This window comes from Salvelinus fontinalis, chromosome 34 (assembly GCF_029448725.1).
Source record: "Salvelinus fontinalis isolate EN_2023a chromosome 34, ASM2944872v1, whole genome shotgun sequence".
NCBI lineage: Eukaryota > Metazoa > Chordata > Actinopteri > Salmoniformes > Salmonidae > Salvelinus > Salvelinus fontinalis.
Window position 1 is genome coordinate 39,859,306 of NC_074698.1, and position 23,513 is coordinate 39,882,818.

Consider the following 23,513-nt stretch of genomic DNA (forward strand, 5'->3'; position numbering starts at 1 on the left):
TACATACATAGACACACTGGTCTTACTCAAAGCCAGTGGCATGTTGAGTCATCTACATACATAGACACACTGGTCTTACTCAAAGTGGCATGTTGAGTCATCCACATACATAGACACACTGGTCTTACTCAAAGCCAGTGGCATGTTGAGTCATCTACATACATAGACACACTGGTCTTACTCAAAGTGGCATGTTGAGTCATCTACATACATAGACACACTGGCCTTACTCAAAGTGGCATGTTGAGTCATCTACATACATAGACACACTGGCCTTACTCAAAGTGGCATGTTGAGTCATCTACATACATAGACACACTGGTCTTACTCAAAGTGGCATGTTGAGTCATCCACATACATAGACACGCTGGCCTTACTCAAAGTGGCATGTTGAGTCATCTACATACATAGACACACTGGCCTTACTCAAAGTGGCATGTTGAGTCATCTACATACATAGACACACTGGACTTACTCAAAGTGGCATGTTGAGTCATCTACATACATAGACACACTGGCCTTACTCAAAGTGGCATGTTGAGTCATCTACATACATAGACACACTGGCCTTACTCAAAGTGGCATGTTGAGTCATCTACATACATAGACACACTGGCCTTACTCAAAGTGGCATGTTGAGTCATCTACATACATAGACACACTGGCCTTACTCAAAGTGGCATGTTGAGTCATCTACATACATAGACACACTGGACTTACTCAAAGTGGCATGTTGAGTCATCTACATACATAGACACACTGGCCTTACTCAAAGTGGCATGTTGAGTCATCTACATACATAGACACACTGGCCTTACTCAAAGTGGCATGTTGAGTCATCTACATACATAGACACACTGGCCTTACTCAAAGTGGCATGTTGAGTCATCTACATACATAGACACACTGGACTTACTCAAAGTGGCATGTTGAGTCATCTACATACATAGACACACTGGTCTTACTCAAAGTGGCATGTTGAGTCATCTACATACATAGACACACTGGCCTTACTCAAAGCCAGTGGCATGTTGAGTCATCTACATACATAGACACACTGGTCTTACTCAAAGTGGCATGTTGAGTCATCTACATACATAGACACACTGGCCTTACTCAAAGTGGCATGTTGAGTCATCTACATACATAGACACACTGGCCTTACTCAAAGTGGCATGTTGAGTCATCTACATACATAGACACACTGGTCTTACTCAAAGTGGCATGTTGAGTCATCTACATACATAGACACACTGGCCTTACTCAAAGTGACATGTTGAGTCATCTACATACATAGACACACTGGTCTTACTCAAAGTGGCATGTTGAGTCATCTACATACATAGACACACTGGTCTTACTCAAAGTGGCATGTTGAGTCATCCACATACATAGACACACTGGTCTTACTCAAAGTGGCATGTTGAGTCATCTACATACATAGACACACTGGTCTTACTCAAAGTGGCATGTTGAGTCATCTACATACATAGACACACTGGTCTTACTCAAAGTGGCATGTTGAGTCATCCACATACATAGACACGCTGGCCTTACTCAAAGTGGCATGTTGAGTCATCTACATACATAGACACACTGGCCTTACTCAAAGTGGCATGTTGAGTCATCTACATACATAGACACACTGGACTTACTCAAAGTGGCATGTTGAGTCATCTACATACATAGACACACTGGCCTTACTCAAAGTGGCATGTTGAGTCATCCACATACATAGACACACTGGCCTTACTCAAAGTGGCATGTTGAGTCATCTACATACATAGACACACTGGCCTTACTCAAAGTGGCATGTTGAGTCATCTACATACATAGACACACTGGCCTTACTCAAAGTGGCATGTTGAGTCATCTACATACATAGACACACTGGTCTTACTCAAAGTGGCATGTCGTTAGTAAAAATGTAATAAAATAATATAAAAAATAAAAACCTGTTCACTCAATGACTAACTTTTCACCAGATCCACATGTGTTTACCAGACACACATAGTCCACACCATGTGTGTTTACCAGACACACATAGTCCACACCACATGTGTTTACCAGACACACATAGTCCACACCACATGTGTTTACCAGACACACATAGTCCACACCACATGTGTTTACCAGACACACATAGTCCACACCACATGTGTTTACCAGACACACATAGTCCACACCACATGTGTTTACCAGACACACATAGTCCACACCACATGTGTTTACCAGACATACATAGTCCACACCACATGTGTTTACCAGACACACATAGTCCACACCACATGTGTTTACCAGACACACATAGTCCACACCACATGTGTTTACCAGACACAAATAGTCCACACCACATGTGTTTACCAGACACACATAGTCCACACCACATGTGTTTACCAGACACACATAGTCCACACCACATGTGTTTGGACAATGAAGCTTACAGTTTTAAATGTGGTGCTATTCTCCAGCATTTTGGATATGAGATACAATGTTTCATATTAGGAGACAGTACAGAATGTCACCTTTTATTTGAGGTTAAAGGTGAGAGGTTAGTATGTTTTGTTGTAGCCTCTGTTATTGGTAATGGTGAGAGGTTAGCATGTTTTGTTGTAGCCTCTGTTATTGGTAATGGTGAGAGGTTAGCATGTTTTGTTGTAGCCTCTGTTATTGGTAATGGTGAGAGGTTAGCATGTTTTGTTGTATCCTCTGTTATTGGTAATGGTGAGAGGTTAGCATGTGTTGTTGTATCCTCTGTTATTGGTAATGGTGAGAGGTTAGCATGTTTTGTTGTAGCCTCTGTTATTGGTAATGGTGAGAGGTTAGCATGTTTTGTTGTATCCTCTGTTATTGGTAATGGTGAGAGGTTAGCATGTTTTGTTGTAGCCTCTGTTATTGGTAATGGTGAGAGGTTAGCATGTTTTGTTGTAGCCTCTGTTATTGGTAATGGTGAGAGGTTAGCATGTTTTGTTGTAGCCTCTGTTATTGGTAATGGTGAGAGGTTAGCATGTTTTGTTGTAGCCTCTGTTATTGGTAATGGTGAGAGGTTAGCATGTTTTGTTGTAGCCTCTGTTATTGGTAATGGTGAGAGGTTAGCATGTTTTGTTGTAGCCTCTGTTATTGGTAATGGTGAGAGGTTAGCATGTTTTGTTGTAGCCTCTGTTATTGGTAATGGTGAGAGGTTAGCATGTTTTGTTGTATCCTCTGTTATTGGTAATGGTGAGAGGTTAGCATGTGTTGTTGTATCCTCTGTTATTGGTAATGGTGAGAGGTTAGCATGTTTTGTTGTAGCCTCTGTTATTGGTAATGGTGAGAGGTTAGTATGTTTTGTTGTAGCCTCTGGTATTGGTAATGGTGAGAGGTTAGCATGTTTTGTTGTAGCCTCTGTTATTGGTAATGGTGAGAGGTTAGCATGTCTTGTTGTAGCCTCTATTATTGGTAATGGTGAGAGGTTAGCATGTTTTGTTGTAGCCTCTGTTATTGATAATGGTGAGAGGTTAGCATGTTTTGTTGTAAACTCTCTCACTCATTATTATTATTCATGATTCATTCATGATCTTTCTCAATCATGGCAGTCACAGGCTTGATGAAGTTATTGCGTTCAAAGAATATGGGACCAAATACTAAACTTTTGACTACTTTATTAATACACTATAAGTGAATTGGTCAGAATACTTATGACTTCTTCAAATAGGGGGACGAGATACATAGTGTTTTTATTTTTCTAAATGGTGAAACAGACATGTATTAAACTACCCTCAAATAAAAGGTGATACCCTCAAAGAATAGCAGTGTGGTTTAAGGCACAAGGCGAGACCAAGATGGAACGGGAGGCAGATGGTCAGAGTCTTTGATATTTATTAATATACTAAAAGGGGTAGGCAAGAGAATGGTCGTGGACAGGCCAAAGGTCATAACCAGATCAGAGTCCAGGAGGTACAGTGTGGCAGGCAGGCTAGAGGTCAGGACAGGCAGAATGGTCAGGACAGGCAGAATGGTCAGGCAGGCTAGAGGTCAGGACAGGCAGAATGATCAGGCAGGCTAGAGGTCAGGGCAGGCAGAATGGTCAGGGCAGGCTAGAGGTCAGGACAGGCAGAATGGTCAGGCAGGCTAGAGGTCAGGACAGGCAGAATGGTCAGGCAGGCTAGAGGTCAGGACAGGCAGAATGGTCAGGCAGGCTAGAGGTCAGGACAGGCAGAATGGTCAGGCAGGCTAGAGGTCAGGACAGGCTAGAGGTCAGGCAGGCTAGAGGTCAGGACAGGCAGAATGGTCAGGCAGACTAGAGGTCGGGACAGGGAGAATGGTCAGGCAGGCTAGAGGTCAGGACAGGCAGAATGGTCAGGACAGGCAGAATGGTCAGGCAGACTAGAGGTCAGGCAGGCTAGAGGTCAGGACAGGCAGAATGGTCAGGCAGGCTAGAGGTCAGGACAGGCAGAATGGTCAGGCAGGCTAGAGGTCAGGACAGGCAGAATGGTCAGGCAGGCTAGAGGTCATGACAGGCAGACTAGAGGTCAGGACAGGCAGAATGGTCAGGCAGGCTAGAGGTCAGGACAGGCAGACTAGAGGTCAGGACAGGCAGAATGGTCAGGCAGACTAGAGGTCAGGACAGGCAGAATGGTCAGGCAGGCTAGAGGTCAGGACAGTCAAAATGGTCAGGCAGACTCGAGGTCAGGACAGGCAGAATGGTCAGGACAGGCAGAATGGTCAGGCAGGCTAGAGGTCAGGACAGGCAGAATGGTCAGGACAGGCAGAAGGGTCAGGACAGGCAGAATGGTCAGGACAGGCAGAATGGTCAGGACAGGCAGAATGGTCAGGACAGGCAGAATGGTCAGGCAGGCTAGAGGTCAGGACAGTCAAAATGGTCAGGCAGACTCGAGGTCAGGACAGGCAGAATGGTCAGGACAGGCAGAATGGTCAGGCAGGCGGGTACAGAGTCCAGAAAACAGGCAAGGGACAAAAACTGGGAGGACTTTCAAAAAATAATAGAAGCAGGAGTAGGGAAAAACGCTAGTTGACTTGATAAACATACAAGACAAACTGGTACAGAGAAACAGGAATCACAGGGATATATACACCAGGGAAACACGGGGATATATACACCAGGGAAACACAGGGATATATACACCAGGGAAACACGGGGATATATACACCAGGGAAACACGGGGATATATACACACCAGGGAAACACAGGGCTATATACACCAGGGAAACACAGGGATATATACACCAGGGAAACACAGGGATATATACACCAGGGAAACACAGGGATGTATACACCAGGGAAACACAGGGATATATACACCAGGGAAACACAGGGATATATACACCAGGGAAACACAGGGATATATACACCAGGGAAACACAGGGATATATACACCAGGGAAACACAGGGATATATACATCAGGGAAACACAGGGATATATACACCAGGGAAACACAGGGATATATACACCAGGGATATATACACCAGGTAAACACGGGGTTATATACACCAGGTAAATAAGCGACACCTGGAGGGGATGGAGACAATCACAAGACAGGTGAAACAGATCAGGGTGTGACATGAATATGGAGAAAAATATACTGCCACTATTTTCACCACCAAAGAATAGCAGTGTGATATTAATATGATTTGACTCTTTGCAGGCTGTCAGGCTGTCTAGTCACAGAGGAAGGCTGTGCTTCTCTGGTCTCAGCTCTGAGGTCAAACCCCTCACACCTGAGAGAGCTGGACCTGAGCTACAATCACCCAGGAGACTCAGGAGTCAGACTGCTCTCTGCTGGACTGGAGGATCCACACTGCAGACTGGAGAAACTCAAGTATGTAGAGGGTTTATGTCAATGTTCATATCAGACATGTTTGACTTATCAGGCTAGTTGAGACAAACATTCTGACCACCACTTGGGCAAAGTTATATGCTGACTGTGTGTGTGTCTCCAGTATGTGTGTCCAGTGTGACACACACACACAGACTCACACTGGACACATACACACACACAGGACAAACACAAACACACACACACACACACACACACACACACACACACACACACACACACACACAAACACTGAACACTCAAACACACACAAACAAACATTCTTACCAACGCTTGACCCGTATGTGTGTGTGTGTGTGTCCAGTGATTGTGTGTGTGTGTGTGTCAAGTGTGTGTGTGTGTGTGTGTGTGTGTGTGTGTGTGTGTGTGTGTGTGTGTGTGTGTGTGTGTGAGGTCAGGTGTATCCCTCAATGACTGTCTGTTCTTCTGCTTACCGCTACAGTGTGGAACATGGTGGAGAGAACACAATGAAACCTGGATTTAGAAAATGTGAGTGTTGACTGCTGTGAAGAATATGACTAAGAATAAGTCTTAATTCAAGTTAAGTCAAAGTCAAAGACCACCATCATTACTTACTTGGTCATATTAAATATCAGCTGTAGTTCTACAGAAGCAGAAATCAGGGACACCGTTTACAAAGAGTTGCTTTGACAGTGTGTGTGTGTGTGTGTGTGTGTGTGTGTGTGTGTGTGTGTGTGTGTGTGTGTGTGTGTAATTAATGGGAATAAGTGTGTTTTATATTACCATACAGTATAACATATGATCATTCAACAAGTCTCAAGTTACCTTAACTTCTCCTTTTGATACCTAGAAACATCTACATTAAATGAATTAGTGAAAAGTGAGTTAATATTCTAATGTGAATGATGATGATTTCTAATATTGTGTCTGGTTTCATCCATCAGATGTCTGTGATCTCACACTGGACCTAAACACAGTAAACAGACTCCTCTCTCTGTCTGAGGAGAACAGAAAGGTGACATGTAGGACAGAGAAGCAGCCGTATCCTGATCACCCAGAGAGATTTGAGGACTATAGACAGGTGCTGTGTAGAGAGGGTCTGACTGGGCGCTGTTACTGGGAGGTAGAGTGGAGTGGGATAATGGGGGCTGGTATAGGAGTGACATATAAAGGAATCAGCAGGAGAGGAGGGGGTGATGACTGTTGTCTTGGATGCAATGACAAATCCTGGAGTCTAGACTGCTATGACGACAGTTACGCTGCCTGGCACAATCATAATCGGACTACCATAGACGTCCGCCCCTCCGGCTCCCACAGAGTAGGAGTGTATCTGGACTGGCCAGCCGGCACTCTGTCCTTCTATAGAGTCTCCTCTGACACACTGACCCACCTGATCACATTCTCCTCCACATTCACTGAGCCCCTCTATCCAGGGTTTAGGGTTTGGAATGTTGACTCCTCAGTGTCCCTGAAATAATAACCTGACACAAACACACACACACTGGACAGATACACTGGACAGACACACACACACACACACACACACACACTGGACACACACGCACTGGACACACACACTCACACTGGACACACACACACTGGACACACACACACACACACTGGACACACACACACTCACACTGGACACACACTTGACACACACTGGACAGACACACACACACACACACACACACACACACACACACTGGACACACACGCACTGGACACACACACTCACACTGGACACACTCACACTGGACACACACACACTCACACTGGACACACACACACACTCACGCTGGACACACACACACACTCACGCTGGACACACACACACACTGGACACACACACACTCACACTGGACAGATACACACACTGGACACACACACACACACACTGGACACACACACACACTGGACACACACACACACTCACACTGGACACACACACACACTCACACTGGACACACACACACACACACTCACACTGGACACACACACACACACTGGACACACTGGACACACACACACACACACACACACACACTGGGCAAATACAAACACACTGGACACACACACACACTGGACACACACACACACACTCACTGGACACACACACACACACACACACTGGACACACAGACACACACACACACACTGGACACACACTCACACTGGACACACACACACACTGGACACACACACACACTGGACACACACACACACACACACTGGGGACACACTCACACTGGACACACACACACACACACACACTGGACACACAGACACACACACACACTGGACACACACTCACACTGGACACACACACACACTGGACACACACACACACTGGACAAACACACACACACTGTAGAAACACACACACACATGCGTGTCTTCCTATAATTGTGACAATAACACCGTTAAAATACCAATGTGATCATTTGTTGTCTTTTATGTTGAATAACAAATTGTATAATTATATATGGACATACGCTCCATAGTTGTACAAGTATACAAGGATATATTGTACTTTTCATAATAAAACATACTTGAAACAAGAAAAGCCTGTTAATTGTGAAAACAGTTTGGTTATTGATGTTACGTTTCCTCTGTCAGGTTGACGTTAACCTGCGACTGGTTGAAACATGAAACTAATATGAAATGAAATACAAAACAATTAAATATGTGGAATTGAATTAAACAAATTGTACAACAGAGTGTTGTGATGCAGGGTTACTATAGCAACAGCGTTCACTCTCTGCTGTTCTCTGCTCTCTCTCTCTGCTCTCACTACTCTGTCTCTGCTCTCGCTCTCTGCCCTCTTCTCTCTCTGCCCTCTCTCTTCTCTCTGTTCTCTGCGCTCTCTCTCTCCCTCCATGCTCTCTCGCTGTCTGCTCTCTCTGCTATGCTGTTCTCTCTTTTCTCTGCTCTCTCTCTCCTCTCTCTGCTCTCCCAGCGCTCTCTGTTCTCTCTCACTCTGCTCTCTCTACTCTCTCTGCTCTCCCTCTCTACTCTCTGCTGTCTCTCTCTGCTCTCCCTCTCTCTCTCTGCTCTATCCCTCCCTGCTCGCTTTCTGCTCTCTCTTCTGCTCTGCTCTGCTGTTTTCTCTGCTCTCTCACTCTCTCTTTGATTTCTCAGTCTGCTCTCTCTGCTCTCTCTCTTCTCTATCCCTCTCTGCTCTCTCTTCTCTCTCAGCCTGCTCTCTGCTCTGCTGTTTTCTCTGCTCTCTCTCTGCTCTCTCACTCTCTCTTTGATTTCTCAGTCTGCTCTCTGCTCTCTCTCGCTCTCTCCCTCCCTGCTCTCTCACTCTCTGCTCTCTCTTCTCTCTCAGCCTGCTATCTCTCTGCTCTCTGCTGTTCTCTCTTTTCTCTGCTCTCTTCTCTCTATTGCTCTCTCTGCTCTCGGTTCTCTCTCTGCTCTCTCTCTTTGCCCTCTGTTCTCTCTGCTCTCTCTCTTTGCCCTCTGCTCTCTCACTCTCTCTTTGCTCTCAGCCTGCTTTCTGCTCGCTCTCTGCTCTTTCTGCTCTCAGCCTACTCTCTGCTCTCTACTCTCTCTCTGCTCTCTCACTCTTTCTACTCTCTCTCTCTCCCTCTCTGCTCCATCTCTCTCCCTCTGCTCTCTGCCCTCTCTATTCTCTGTCCCTACTCTCTCTCTCTTTCTGCTCTCTGCTCTCTCTCTCTGCGCTCTCTGCTCTCTCTCTCTGCTGCTCTTTCTCTTTTCTCTGCTCTCTCTCTTTCTGTTCTCGTTCTCTGCTCTCTCTGCCCTCTGCTCTCTCTTCTCTCTGTTCTCTGCTCTCTTTCTTCTCTCTGCTCTCTCACTCCCTCTGCTCTCTCTCTGTTCTCTGCTCTCTCTTCTACTCTCTCTCTTTTCTCTGCTCTCTCTGTTCTCTGCTCTGTTCTCTCTGCTCTCTCCCTCCATGCTCTCTCGCTGTCTGCTCTCTCTGCTATGCTGTTCTCTCTTTTCTCTGCTCTCTCCTCTCTCTGCTCTCCCAGCGCTCTCTGTTCTCTCACTCTACTCTCTCTGCTCTCTCTGCTCTCCCTCTCTCTCTCTGCTCTATCCCTCCCTGCTCGCTTTCTGCTCTGCTCTGCTGTTTTCTCTGCTCTCTCACTCTCTCTTTGATTTCTCAGTCTGCTCTCTCTGCTCTCTCTTCTCTATCCCTCTCTGCTCTCTCTTCTCTCTCAGCCTGCTCTCTGCTCTCTGCTCTGCTGTTTTCTCTGCTCTCTCTCTGCTCTCTCACTCTCTCTTTGATTTCTCAGTCTGCTCTCTGCTCTGCTGTTCGCTCTCTGCTCTCTCTCGCTGTCTCCCTCCCTGCTCTCTCACTCTCTGCTCTCTCTTCTCTCTCAGCCTGCTATCTCTCTGCTCTCTGCTGTTCTCTCTTTTCTCTGCTCTCTTCTCTCTATTGCTCTCTCTGCTCTCGGTTCTCTCTCTGCTCTCTCTCTTTGCCCTCTGCTCTCTCTCTGCTCTCTCTCTTTGCCCTCTGCTCTCTCACTCTCTCTTTGCTCTCAGCCTGCTTTCTGCTCGCTCTTTCTGCTCTCAGCCTACTCTCTGCTCTTTCTGCTCTCAGCCTACTCTCTGCTCTCTACTCTCTCTCTGCTCTCTCTCAGTCTGCTTTCTGCTCTCTCTCTACTCTCTCCCTCTCTCTCTACTCTCTCACTCTTTCTACTCTCTGCGCTCTCTCTCTCCCTCCATGCTCTCTCGCTGTCTGCTCTCTCTGCTATGCTGTTCTCTCTTTTCTCTGCTCTCTCTCTCCTCTCTCTGCTCTCCCAGCGCTCTCTGTTCTCTCTCACTCTGCTCTCTCTACTCTCTCTGCTGTCTCTCTCTGCTGTCTCTCTGCTCTCCCTCTCTACTCTCTGCTCTCTCTCTCTCTCTGCTCTATCCCTCCCTGCTCGCTTTCTGCTCTCTCTTCTGCTCTGCTCTGCTGTTTTCTCTGCTCTCTCACTCTCTCTTTGATTTCTCAGTCTGCTCTCTCTGCTCTCTCTCTTCTCTATCCCTCTCTGCTCTCTCTTCTCTCTCAGCCTGCTCTCTGCTCTGCTGTTTTCTCTGCTGTTTTCTCTGCTCTCTCACTCTCTCTTTGATTTCTCAGTCTGCTCTCTCTCGCTGTCTCCCTCCCTGCTCTCTCACTCTCTGCTCTCTCTTCTCTCTCAGCCTGCTATCTCTCTGCTCTCTGCTGTTCTCTCTTTTCTCTGCTCTCTTGCTCTCTCTGCTCTCGGTTCTCTCTCTGCTCTCTCTCTTTGCCCTCTGCTCTCTCTCTTTGCCCTCTGCTCTCTCACTCTCTCTTTGCTCTCAGCATGCTTTCTGCTCGCTCTCTGCTCTTTCTGCTCTCAGCCTACTCTCTGCTCTTTCTGCTCTCAGCCTACTCTCTGCTCTCTACTCTCTCTCTGCTCTCTCTGTCTGCTTTCTGCTCTCTCTCTACTCTCTCTACTCTCTCCCTCTTTCTACTCTCTCTCTCTGCGCTCTCTCTCTCTCTCCCTCTCTGCTCCATCTCTCTCCCTCTGCTCTCTCTTCTCTCTCCCTACTCTCTCTCTTTCTGCTCTCTGCTCTCTCTCTCTGCGCTCTCTCTCTGCTGCTCTTTCTCTTTTCTCTGCTCTCTCTCTTTCTGCTCTCTCTCTTTCTGTTCTCGTTCTCTGCTCTCTCTGCCCTCTGCTCTCTCTTCTCTGCTCTCTTTCTTCTCTCTGCTCTCTCACTCCCTCTGCTCTCTCTCTGTTCTCTCTCTTCTACTCTCTCTCTTTTCTCTGCTCTCTCTGATCTCTCTCTTTCTGTTCTCTGCTCTCTCTACATTCTCTCTCTCTGCTCTCACCCTCTCACACTCTCTGCTCTCACACTCTCTGCTCTCACACTCTCTGCTCTCACACTCTCTGCTCTCTCAGCCTGCTCTCTCTCTGCTCTCTCTCATTTCATATCTTAACAGTGGTGCAGTTTGGACATTCACTTCTTAACACAGCGCGCCTCCAACCCGGAAGCCAGCCGCACCAATGTGTCGGAGGAAACACCGTGCACCTGGATACCTTGGTTAGGTACCGTGCACCTGGCTACCACTGCGCCCGGCCCGCCACAGGAGTCGCTGGTGCGCGATGAGACAAGGATATCCCTACCGGCCAAACCCTCCCTAACCCGGACGACGCTAGGCCAATTGTGCGTCGCCCCACGGACCTCCCGGTCGCGACCGGCAGCGACAGAGCCTGGGCGAGCAGGCTCTGTCGCAGAATATAGTTGAATAGCCGATCTAGGTGAATACGCTAGGGGCTATAATAACTGGGGAGTTAGGTTGAATAGCCCTGATCTAGGTGAATACGCTAGGGGCTATAATAACTGGGGAGTTAGGTTGAATAGCCCTGATCTAGGTGAATACGCTAGGGGCTATAATAACTGGGGAGTTAGGTTGAATAGCCCTGATCTAGGTGAATACGCTAGGGGCTATAATAACTGGGGAGTTAGGTTGAATAGCCCTGATCTAGGTGAATACGCTAGGGGCTATAATAACTGGGGAGTTAGGTTGAATAGCCCTGATCTAGGTGAATACGCTAGGGGCTATAATAACTGGGGAGTTAGGTTGAATAGCCCTGATCTAGGTGAATACGCTAGGGGCTATAATAACTGGGGAGTTAGGTTGAATAGCCCTGATCTAGGTGAATACGCTAGGGGCTATAATAACTGGGGAGTTAGGTTGAATAGCCCTGATCTAGGTGAATACGCTAGGGGCTATAATAACTGGGGAGTTAGGTTGAATAGCCCTGATCTAGGTGAATACGCTAGGGGCTATAATAACTGGGGAGTTAGGCTGATAGACAATTTAAAGGGGGATCAACGATCGACTGTGGCCATCATTCAAGTTCTCTTACCGTGGGTTTGGGGCTGGAAGACACAGGTCTCCGCATCTTCTTTCAAGTTGGAATCTGATCCATCCGTGTCCCTGCTGTTCTGACAGGGTTGGGAGTTGTCATTCTGCAACGCGTCAATGAGCTGAAATCAGTCAAACAAGGCAAACAAAATAAACCTACGCGGCACAGAAATACTTAAATACTATTAGCTCCTTTAAAGTTGAGGTACAATCCAACAAAAATTACCATAAAACACGACAAGTAACCAAGCACGGACACACTAATAGCCAAAAACATTCACACAAATATTAAATACAACAATATTCCTAAAGAATAATGTGTGTGTAGATTGTGTGTGTTCGAGTGTGAGAGTGGACATGTTTAACTATACTTGTGGGGACCAGAAGTCCACGCAAGAATAGCAAACTGACAACCATTGGACCAACTGGGGACATTTGCAGGTCCCGACAAGGAATAAGGCTGTTTCTAGAGGGTTTAGGGTTAGAATCAGCATTAGAATACAATGACTTACACAAACAATACAACTAAAGAATAATGTGGGTGTTACAATCAGCATTAGAATACAATGACTTACACAAACAATACAACTAAAGAATAATGTGGGTGTTACAATCAGCATTAGAATACAATGACTTACACAAACAATACAACTAAAGAATAATGTGGGTGTTACAATCAGCATTAGAATACAATGACTTACACAAACAATACAACTAAAGAATAATGTGGGTGTAGATTGTGTGTGTTAGTGTCACAGACTGTGTCTGTGTACCATTTCACAGTCCCTAATGTGCCATGAGATGTTGTTTTATACATTTTTTGAAAGATCATTTCGCTTAATTTTTATTTTTAATCCCAGCAGAAATAAATCTGATATTTAGTAACAAAATGAGCCCTTGCTCAATATTATCCAATGGGAGAATCTCTTTTCCTATAGTCCTGCCCATTAAGTGCTGTCAATCAATATCAGTAACATACCAGTTACTGCCAATCGGAGCTGCTAACAGGGGTACAAAGGTCTGTCTGCCTGCCTATTGGCTCTTTCAACACGGATAGACCACACTGCCTGAACATGCTTTGGCTAAACTCAGCTGTGACTTAAAAAACAATGGACTCAGCTTTGACTATCATAAACTTTAACCGATCAACATTTATCCTTCAACATGGCTCGTTTCGTAGTCTGCTGAGCATCATGATCTACTTTTACATAATGATGTTAGGTAGCTAAGTAAGGGTAGGCCTAATGCTCTCAAGAGAGGATGAGAGTTTAGGGAGGAGATAATTGCATTTCTCTGCAATTGCCGCCACAACAAACCCAACACATACTGGTGTAAATGCTTGATGAGGAGTTTGTAGCTGAGGTTTGTTTATTGAGTGGCATCAATCACTTGGACTTAACATGGGACTACAGGGAGGATAAAACAGTTATTGACATCATCAATCACTTGGACTTAACATGGGACTACAGGGAGGATAAAACAGTTATTGACATCATCAATCACTTGGACTTAACGTGGGACTACAGGGGAGGATAAAACAGTTATTGACATCATCAATCACTTGGACTTAACGTGGGACTACAGGGAAGGATAAAACAGTTATTGACATGATTCAATCACTTGGACTTAACGTGGGACTACAGGGGAGGATAAAACAGTTATTGACATGATTCAATCACTTGGACTTAACGTGGGACTACAGGGGAGGATAAAACAGTTATTGACATGATTCAATCACTTGGACTTAACGTGGGACTACAGGGGAGGATAAAACAGTTATTGACATCATCAATCACTTGGACTTAACGTGGGACTACAGGGAGGATAAAACAGTTATTGACATCATCAATCACTTGGACTTAACGTGGGACTACAGAGGAGGGATAAAACAGTTATTGACATGATTGACTGCTTTTCTTTTTTCCTCTGATATGAGTCCCCCCAAAACCTTTTCCCTACAGTGGGTAACTATAGACGGCTAGGCTGGACAATGGAAAAGGTCAAGGAAGAAAAATGGCAAGCAAACGTTGGCTAAGCTGGGGAGGCAGGTAGCCTAGTGGTTAGAGCGTTGGACTAGTAACCGAAAGGTTGCAAGATTGAATCCCCGAGCTGACAAGGTAAAAATCTGTCATTCTGCCCCTGAACAAGGCAATTATCCCACTGTTCCTAGGCTGTCATTGAAAATAAGAATTTGTTCTTAACTGACTTGACGAGTTAAATAAAAGTTTAAAAAGTTGTTTTAAATACAAATAAGCTGGAGCACTAGCGCCAGCCCATAGCAAATGAATGGAATCAAACACTCGCAAAGCCCGTTTTGACTGGAGTGAAGCTTGGAGATCAATTTCACCTAAATGGCACCAAAAAAATGTATCCCTTTTTATTTTACCACTACAATCTGTTCTTAGGACGAAACTGAAAAATAACAACCCGTGTAGAAAGTAAACAGCTGCACCTCGATGGTGCCAGGTGTGCTGATGTCTGCATAACGAGGAAGGAAGAAAAAAATGGCTATTTCTGGCTAGCGGTCAATGATATACACATTGTAACTTTGCAACAAGATTTGATGATTTTAGTCTCCCCACAAAGGTGATGCAGTTTGTTAGGGACCCTTTCTATACTGATGCAGTTTGTTAGGGACCCTTTCTATACTGATGCAGTTTGTTAGGGACCCTTTCTATACTGATGCAGTTTGCTAGGGACCCTTTCTATACTGATGCAGTTTGCTAGAGACCCTTTCTATACTGATGCAGTTTGTTAGGGACCCTTTCTATACTGATGCAGTTTGTTAGGGACCCTTTCTATACTGATGCAGTTTGCTAGGGACCCTTTCTATACTGATGCAGTTTGTTAGGGACCCTTTCTATACTGATGCAGTTTGCTAGGGACCCTTTCTATACTGATGCAGTTTGTTAGGGACCCTTTCTATACTGATGCAGTTTGTTAGGGACCCTTTCTATACTGATGCAGTTTGCTAGGGACCCTTTCTATACTGATGCAGTTTGTTAGGGACCCTTTCTATACTGATGCAGTTTGTTAGGGACCCTTTCTATACTGATGCAGTTTGTTAGGGACCCTTTCTATACTGATGCAGTTTGCTAGGGACCCTTTCTATACTGATGCAGTTTGTTAGGGACCCTTTCTATACTGATGCAGTTTGTTAGGGACCCTTTCTATACTGATGCAGTTTGTTAGAGACCCTTTCTATACTGATGCAGTTTGTTAGGGACCCTTTCTATACTGATGCAGTTTGTTAGGGACCCTTTCTATACTGATGCAGTTTGCTAGAGACCCTTTCTATACTGATGCAGTTTGTTAGGGACCCTTTCTATACTGATGCAGTTTGTTAGGGACCCTTTCTATACTGATGCAGTTTGCTAGAGACCCTTTCTATACTGATGCAGTTTGTTAGGGACCCTTTCTATACTGATGCAGTTTGCTAGGGACCCTTTCTATACTGATGCAGTTTGTTAGGGACCCTTTCTATACTGATGCAGTTTGCTAGGGACCCTTTCTATACTGATGCAGTTTGCTAGAGACCCTTTCTATACTGATGCAGTTTGTTAGGGACCCTTTCTATACTGATGCAGTTTGTTAGGGACCCTTTCTATACTGATGCAGTTTGTTAGGGACCCTTTCTATACTGATGCAGTTTGTTAGGGACCCTTTCTATACTGATGCAGTTTGTTAGGGACCCTTTCTATACTGATGCAGTTTGTTAGAGACCCTTTCTATACTGATGCAGTTTGCTAGGGACCCTTTCTATACTGATGCAGTTTTCTAGGGACCCTTTCTATACTGATGCAGTTTGTTAGGGACCCTTTCTATACTGATGCAGTTTGTTAGGGACCCTTTCTATACTGATGCAGTTTGTTAGGGACCCTTTCTATACTGATGCAGTTTGTTAGGGACCCTTTCTATACTGATGCAGTTTGTTAGGGACCCTTTCTATACTGATGCAGTTTGCTAGGGACCCTTTCTATACTGATGCAGTTTGTTAGGGACCCTTTCTATACTGATGCAGTTTGCTGGGGACCCTTTCTATACTGATGCAGTTTGTTAGGGACCCTTTCTATACTGATGCAGTTTGCTAGGGACCCTTTCTATACTGATGCGGGGGGAGACGTGTCTGCAAAATCTGACTTATTTTATTTAGCATATATTTTCTTAACTCTATTTCTTGAACTGCATTGTTGGTTAAGGGCTTGTAAGTCAGCACCTGTTTTATTCGGCGCATGTGACAAATAAAACGTGATGTTGATTCTCACGGGACTAGTACTTTCAGGAGACCAAAAAACATGAGGCTATTCTGGTTGGAATTAAAAATGACTGACATGGCAGATTTAGACAGGACAAAAATTACATATATGGTGTTTTGTGCTCGGGCACATAATTACATTACCCGACCTCCCCCCGTAAATCAACTTGTCGTCCTTAGCAGACACAAAAATACAAACATTAGGAGTTATTGTATTGTGCTAGTCAATTATTACGTAGAACAATCATTTTTTGGAGACCCTGTCCTGCTATCAGCCTGTGATGTGTGTGTTGTAAAGTGCCTTGCTGATGGGCACAACGGCAGTAGGTAGTATACGGTGATATTGAAGCCCGGTGGGTTACCGGCTTCAATATCCCTGTGTACTACCTACTGCTGTTTTGCCTTTGAGCAAGGGACTTCACCCCTAAGTGCTCTGCTCTGCCACAGCCCCTGTTCTGCTCCCAGCCTGGGACCAACAGGCAAAATAGTCACAGACATCTCTGCACTAAGAGACTGTTTTTGTAGAAACTGACACACCCCTGTTCTGCTCCCAGTCTGTGACCAACAGGCAAAATAGTCACAGACATCTATGCACTAAGAGACTGTTTTTGTAGAAACTGACAAACCCCTGGATGCTGAAACATAATCAACATTTTTAAAACACTGAAAAATCCCCTCAAATCAAAAAGCGTGATCTAATGCATTGTATACATCTGGGGACCTACTGTATAAGAAAGCACACAGGAAATGCCTGGTGTAGCGTTTAGTTTTGAACATCCTATTCTGGTCAGATGCAGGACTGAACTTTTCAGGAGAAGAGCAAATCCCTCATGAGTTGGGCTACTAAATGAGCCCACAAGAGCCTAACTACTGAGTTCTTATTGCTAATGTTTTTATTTCATATATTTCAATGTATTGTATATTTAGTTAACTTTTGATGTATGCAACAAGTGCACTGCATTCCAGTGCAATTGATGTTAGACTATAAATGTGTATTTGTGAAAGTGAAATATTAAATGTGAAGATAGAAACTCATATTGATCTTTAGTAAAGTTCTTACCTGGTTTTGGGCTGGACGACAATTCAGTTTTGATGACCTGAATTAAGTGAACCAAGACAACAATTAGACATCAATTACATCTTAGTAGTTAAGAGACACTGTCTGCATCACAACATATTGCATGACAGGGTAGTGAATTGCTCATCCTCCCGGCTCTTCCAAGATGGGTGGTAATTTCATCTAGCATCTTAAAAAGAAAAAGTTCCTCACCTGTGTTCTCCATGGCCAGTCTGAATCACCGTAACTATAAGTCAACTCTTCGCCAGCTGCAATATCTCGAGTCGCGAAGAGGCACAAGTGTGGCTCATCGTTTGCTTGTATGGCCTTCATTTTGAGATTGAGTCTTTAGTGATCATCATTAACGAGTCTCCCAAGGGAGGAGTCTTCTTCAGATGCATCAATGCTGCATAGAAACATAACATGTCACAGTTTAATGAAGATATTGCAGCACAGGGTTTCTATTTCAGAAAAGGGGCAGAAAAGTCCCTAACGCGTTGTTTAACAAAGGAGTGCAGATGCTCTGATAGCGAACCAGTTGGTTTGAAGACTAATATTGTTCCTTACTGTTTAGGTCACGGGCAAGGTCAAATTAGTATCTGGGCCTGAGATAGGCCTACAGTGCATATTGTGCCACCAACCATTTAAATGTCTGTCTCCATTTTAATGTTGTTGCTTTTTTTAGATCTCAAAAGGCATTAATATGTTTATTTTGTTCTCATCAATCCTACTTACCACCATGTTCTTCCTTTCCATTGAACATCGAAAAGAAACACCTTTGCAGAATCATTGTACTGATCAGCTAGGACCTCGCCCTCCTGTTGTGTAAGCAGTTCACCTCGGTACTCCACAACAAAGTCTCCTTTGGATATGAATTCAGTGGCAAAAACTCCCCGTCCTTAGCAGACACAAAATACAAACATTAGGAGATATTGCATTGTGCTTGTCAATTATTACAGAGAATAATCACTGTCTGGAGGTCCACTCCGGTCACATGATCACCCCATTCAACTTGCCAAGCTTCTCCAAAAACAACTGTTCTCATAAAATGACCTCACACTGTCTAAAAGTGATCTCACACATATCACTGCCAATCCAAATGAGGTTCAGGTGTGCAGCAGGGGGTTTAGGGAGGGGGATGCGCTGCTCTGTCTTTCAAGAGGCTAGATTCAGTTGTCACTCTTACTTTGTCTTCTAAACCAATGATTGGTTTTCAAGGTGGGCCTTTTCAGGTGGAAGGAGATTTCAGATGGAGCATCGTGTGACTGTAGTGGACCTTTAAGAATCCTATGACCATAATACAAAGACATGGCAAGCTATTCCTTTAAACCTTTTTTCCTGGGTGACTGTGCCCATATATCCCAATTCACTGTTTCCCACTAACCTCTAAAATGTACATCTGATTCATCTAATTCATAGCTGTCATATTTAGGACTGTCAGAAATATATTCAATCTTCACCTTACCTTTAAAGATATTGATAAAACGCTGGTAAAGTACTGGTTTATCAATGTTTGATCTGATGTGATGCTCTGCATCCTCCATGGGCCGGAGTCGCCTGGAAGATCTCTCCGTCAGGCCAACTCAAATCCTTAATCTGTGGAATAAAGCAGACATTATAAACTGGGTAGTTTGGGTCCTGGATGTTGATTGGCTGAAACTGTGGTATATTTAAGAAATAAGGCACCTCGGGGGTTTGTGGTATATGGCCAATATACCAAGGCTAAGGGCTGTAACCAGGCAGGCACTCCGCGTTGCCTCTTACATAAGAACAGTCCTCAACCTTTCCTTGTGCTTTACTGCTTAACTATACCAAGGATGTCAGACAATCAACATTCATGGCTTAACCTACAATTTATAAGAGACATAATGTATGTTTGTTAGATGACTACAAAACAAGCACGTTAGAAGCAGTAAAAAATTCCATCTGTGACTTTCCCTCTTCCACTCTGCTATGAGATGCAAGGTGGGGTGCACAACCCCTGGTTTCCAGCCAGCCAACTTTAGCTCGCTAAACTAACACCATCTAATGTTATCAAACTGCTACCGTCTCAAGTTCATCTATGGGGATCACGTGTCCCATTTAGCTGTCTATGCATGTTACTTATAACCACACTGATAGAATTGACTGAAATAGCCATAAAATATCAGTCTCTTTATCAACAGTTATGTTAACTAATCAAGCTACCCGCCCAAATGTCAACAAAATTGTCTCACTAGTGCATTAGCTAGATAGTGAGCGAACATTAGCACTAGCAACAAACAAGCTAACTAGGCTAACATAGTTCATAAACCAATACAACGATTTATGGTGGTGGAATTGTACTACAGCATGAAAATAACTTTCCATATCATTTCAATTGTTGAAAATATGATATTGCTCACCTTTCTTTTAGGAACAGCGGGGACCTGCAGATGGGCCGCCCGGTGTTAACGGACGAGCTTCTCCAGATGAAAGTGATTTTCCCTCTCTGGCTCTGCGCGGTAAAGTGGAGTGGGGGAGGGGAATCACAACGTGGGGACAGAGATAGTCATATAGGGGACGTGTCACCACAGTGGTGTGTGTGCATCTGTCAAGGCGCTGGAATCCTATACAATCGACATGACTGATGGTGATATTTCACTTGTGTAGTAAATATTCTATAGACCTAAGAAATAGGCTAATACATTGCAAAATGAATGCATTTCCCTCGGCCTATAGGTCATAGGAAACTTCAAGACACCAACATGTACATTTTAAGGATTCAGAAATTGTATTGATTGATCCAGAAACACATAGGAATAAGGTCAATAGGCCTTGGCTATTTTCTGACATAGGAAGGGCTGGCTTACCTGGGCTATTGCCCCTGGGCCCCGGAGAAATACAACAATATACAGTATGTAGTATAGGGGGGACACTTGTTTAATTAATTGATTAATAAAAATATATAAACTGCATAATAAATAAATGTGACTAGTAAAATGTGTGATTCAGGAGCTGGGACCAAGCCCGTAGGGGGCCCAAGGGGCAAAACAAATACAAAATAAATACTTTTTACAATTATTATTATTTTTTTAATCCAACCACAGGAGCCCGCTCTCAATGTTTAAAATACAACAGAGCATAATTTAGCCAAAGAGGATCAATAGTTTCTACAAAAATAACTATCAAAAAGACATACAGTACATGTACTGTATCTGCCAAAATAAAAGAAACACCAACATAAAGTGTATTAAACGCATAGTTAAAATGAAATTAAATCAAATTGTATTTGTCAACTGCATCAAACACAACAGGTGTAGGCATTACCTTGAAATGCTTACTTCCAAACCTTTACTTACGTAAGCGGAGGAGTTGACGTCCCGATGGATAGGGATCAACCCGTAACGCTCGTAGTCCACGTTGTCAGACTGACCCCTTTCACGACGACTAAGCTCACGTGTTCTAAACATATCTAATCCGTAGGAGCTCCCTCTGTCTTTCAAAGCAGCTTCCGCAAGCTCCTTCTCGCAACGGAACATACGTTCCCTGGACACGCTCGCGGTGGCTCTCGTCATCTCCCTTCTCGGTCCTATCGGATAGCCCAAGGTGTCTGTACTGTCAAGCGTTTGATGTCTGGTTAACGATACCAACGTGCTTTCCCGTATACTTACAAAGTGCGCAGCTTATGAGCCGAGCCTCCAGCTGGATGCTGTTTAGAGCCTTATGTTGTCTGTGTAGCAACAGGCAGAACCTGCTGGGTAACCTAAACCGAAGTGAGGGTTATTACCACTACTACCAGGACGACAGCGACGATGAGGACAGCGACGACGACAGTGATACCTTATACCCCACTACCCTATCACATGGAAACACCAGCAGGATCACTGACACAGGGAGGCGAGTAGCACCTTCCTTTGTAAGTTCTAAATAGACAGTACACAGATAGATCCCTGTGCTGAATGAAATAGCTTCTGATTTCCTCTGGCGGTGATAACGGACCCTGGCCGCGTAGAACTAAGGCTGGGAATGCAACACAGAACCAGTGTCTACTGAGTAATCCACATAGATGTGCACCCGATCATAGGCAGTTCATTCTCAATTACTGTCACATCAATTGTCTTTCAAAATGTGGTGTCGCTGTCATCTTTCAAATAAACACAACCAATATATATGTATATGCAAGACATATTTTATTTCAAGGCAATAGATATATAAGGCTGGCTGATACAAAAGGGTATACACATTACCCAGGTGTAATTTGGTCAATTAAAGTAAGGTATAAAATCGTAAACATGTGACATTGAGAACATCACCATATTATTTTTTATCAGTCAGGGCCCATTGTCAAACAAGACCTAAAATAACCTTTAGGCATCATGTCACCACACGGTCCCACATGTAGACTCTTGTAGGCTGAGGTAACACTATACAAACATCATTGCTCTACTTTAAAGGAAGCTGTAACACTCTGTGGTTGTGGACATGTGAGTGAGACCAATAACATCATCGCCACTGTTGTGGTAGGAGCTAAACTCCTCAACAATATCGATGTAATTACCTCCTGAATTACCATCTGAGGGGCATGTGAACATGCTGTTGGCATTCCTGCCATTGAAACAGTAATTACTATCATCTTTGGTCCGTTGCTGGGCCAGGTGAGGTGTTACTGTTTCCATCCCAATCCTGGTGGCCAACAAAGCTATGACATGGACCAAAGTAGGACCTTCACTAGGTTTACAATCTAACACCATGTTAAGCTGCCTGTCTGGTGGGGACCCGTACTGAGCTGTAAACCACCTACACAGATAGAATACCATTCGTCTAAACTCTATGCTTGAGGTATGGTTCTTCAGTGTGCTGTCAACCAGTGTGAATACCTTAGGCTGCCCTCTGCTGGGCATTGAAGTGCACCACATAGTTAAAATAATCTGTTTCTTCAAGATAAAACAGCACCAATGAAACCTGTAGGACCCAAGTGACACATTGAACAATCTCGGTAAGGAGTCATCAGGTCCGATCAGCTTCTCCGTTCTGGGAAGGGGACGGGTTCCCACCACAACCTGATCACAGAACCCAGGTACATGAGGGATACAGACATATCTGTAGGCCACCTCTTCTGGCATTGCTTTGCTTACCCAGTACCTGAAGGACATGGTGTCATTCACTGTGAAGAGACGGTTGAACGCTGCGTGGGAAGAGAACACTGTCAGTCCAGCTACATGATCAGGGCTCGTCATTGTAGTATAACATAGACATAGACAGATATATCTATACATGGAAATATACATACCTCTTCACAGGGTGTCAACTCCAGAGGATTGCTCCTCATTCATAATCAGCTGCACATGGTAATATACATACCTCTTGGCAGGGTGTCAACTCCAGAGGATTGGTCCTCATTCATAATCAGCTGCACATGGTAATATACATACCTCTTGGCAGGGTGTCAACTCCAGAGGATTGGTCCTCATTCATAATCAGCTGCACATGGACGTTGACCTCCTTGTCAGTCTTGAACTTATCATCTATGTTGAGTTCCAGATCCCAGTCTCCTACATTCTCCAGAGCAGGGAAAATTGGCAAGGGTGTGGTGCTTAGAG

At 44.5% G+C, this 23,513-nt stretch overlaps 1 protein-coding gene and 1 long non-coding RNA gene across 2 annotated transcripts in view; one reads left to right on the forward strand and one right to left on the reverse strand.

The window, feature by feature from the left end:
- LOC129833889 (NLR family CARD domain-containing protein 3-like) overlaps positions 1–8,365 on the forward strand; it is a 33,988-nt gene extending 25,623 nt beyond the window's left edge. Inside the window, exons 7-9 of the mRNA XM_055898732.1 lie at positions 5,647–5,820; positions 6,281–6,327; positions 6,744–8,365. Of these exons, the coding sequence (XP_055754707.1) occupies positions 5,647–5,820; positions 6,281–6,327; positions 6,744–7,276 (754 nt within the window). The 3' untranslated portion in view covers positions 7,277–8,365. The remainder of the gene's footprint in view (positions 1–5,646; positions 5,821–6,280; positions 6,328–6,743) is intronic.
- A 6,251-nt stretch (positions 8,366–14,616) lies between these two features.
- On the reverse strand, positions 14,617–20,794 carry LOC129833892 (uncharacterized). Its single transcript, XR_008756137.1, has 5 exons — positions 20,337–20,794; positions 19,418–19,548; positions 18,688–18,850; positions 18,166–18,358; positions 14,617–17,992 (listed from the first exon to the last, which is right to left on the reverse strand). It is a non-coding gene; the product is annotated as an uncharacterized LOC129833892 (long non-coding RNA).
- Between the last annotated feature and the right edge of the window lie 2,719 nt (positions 20,795–23,513).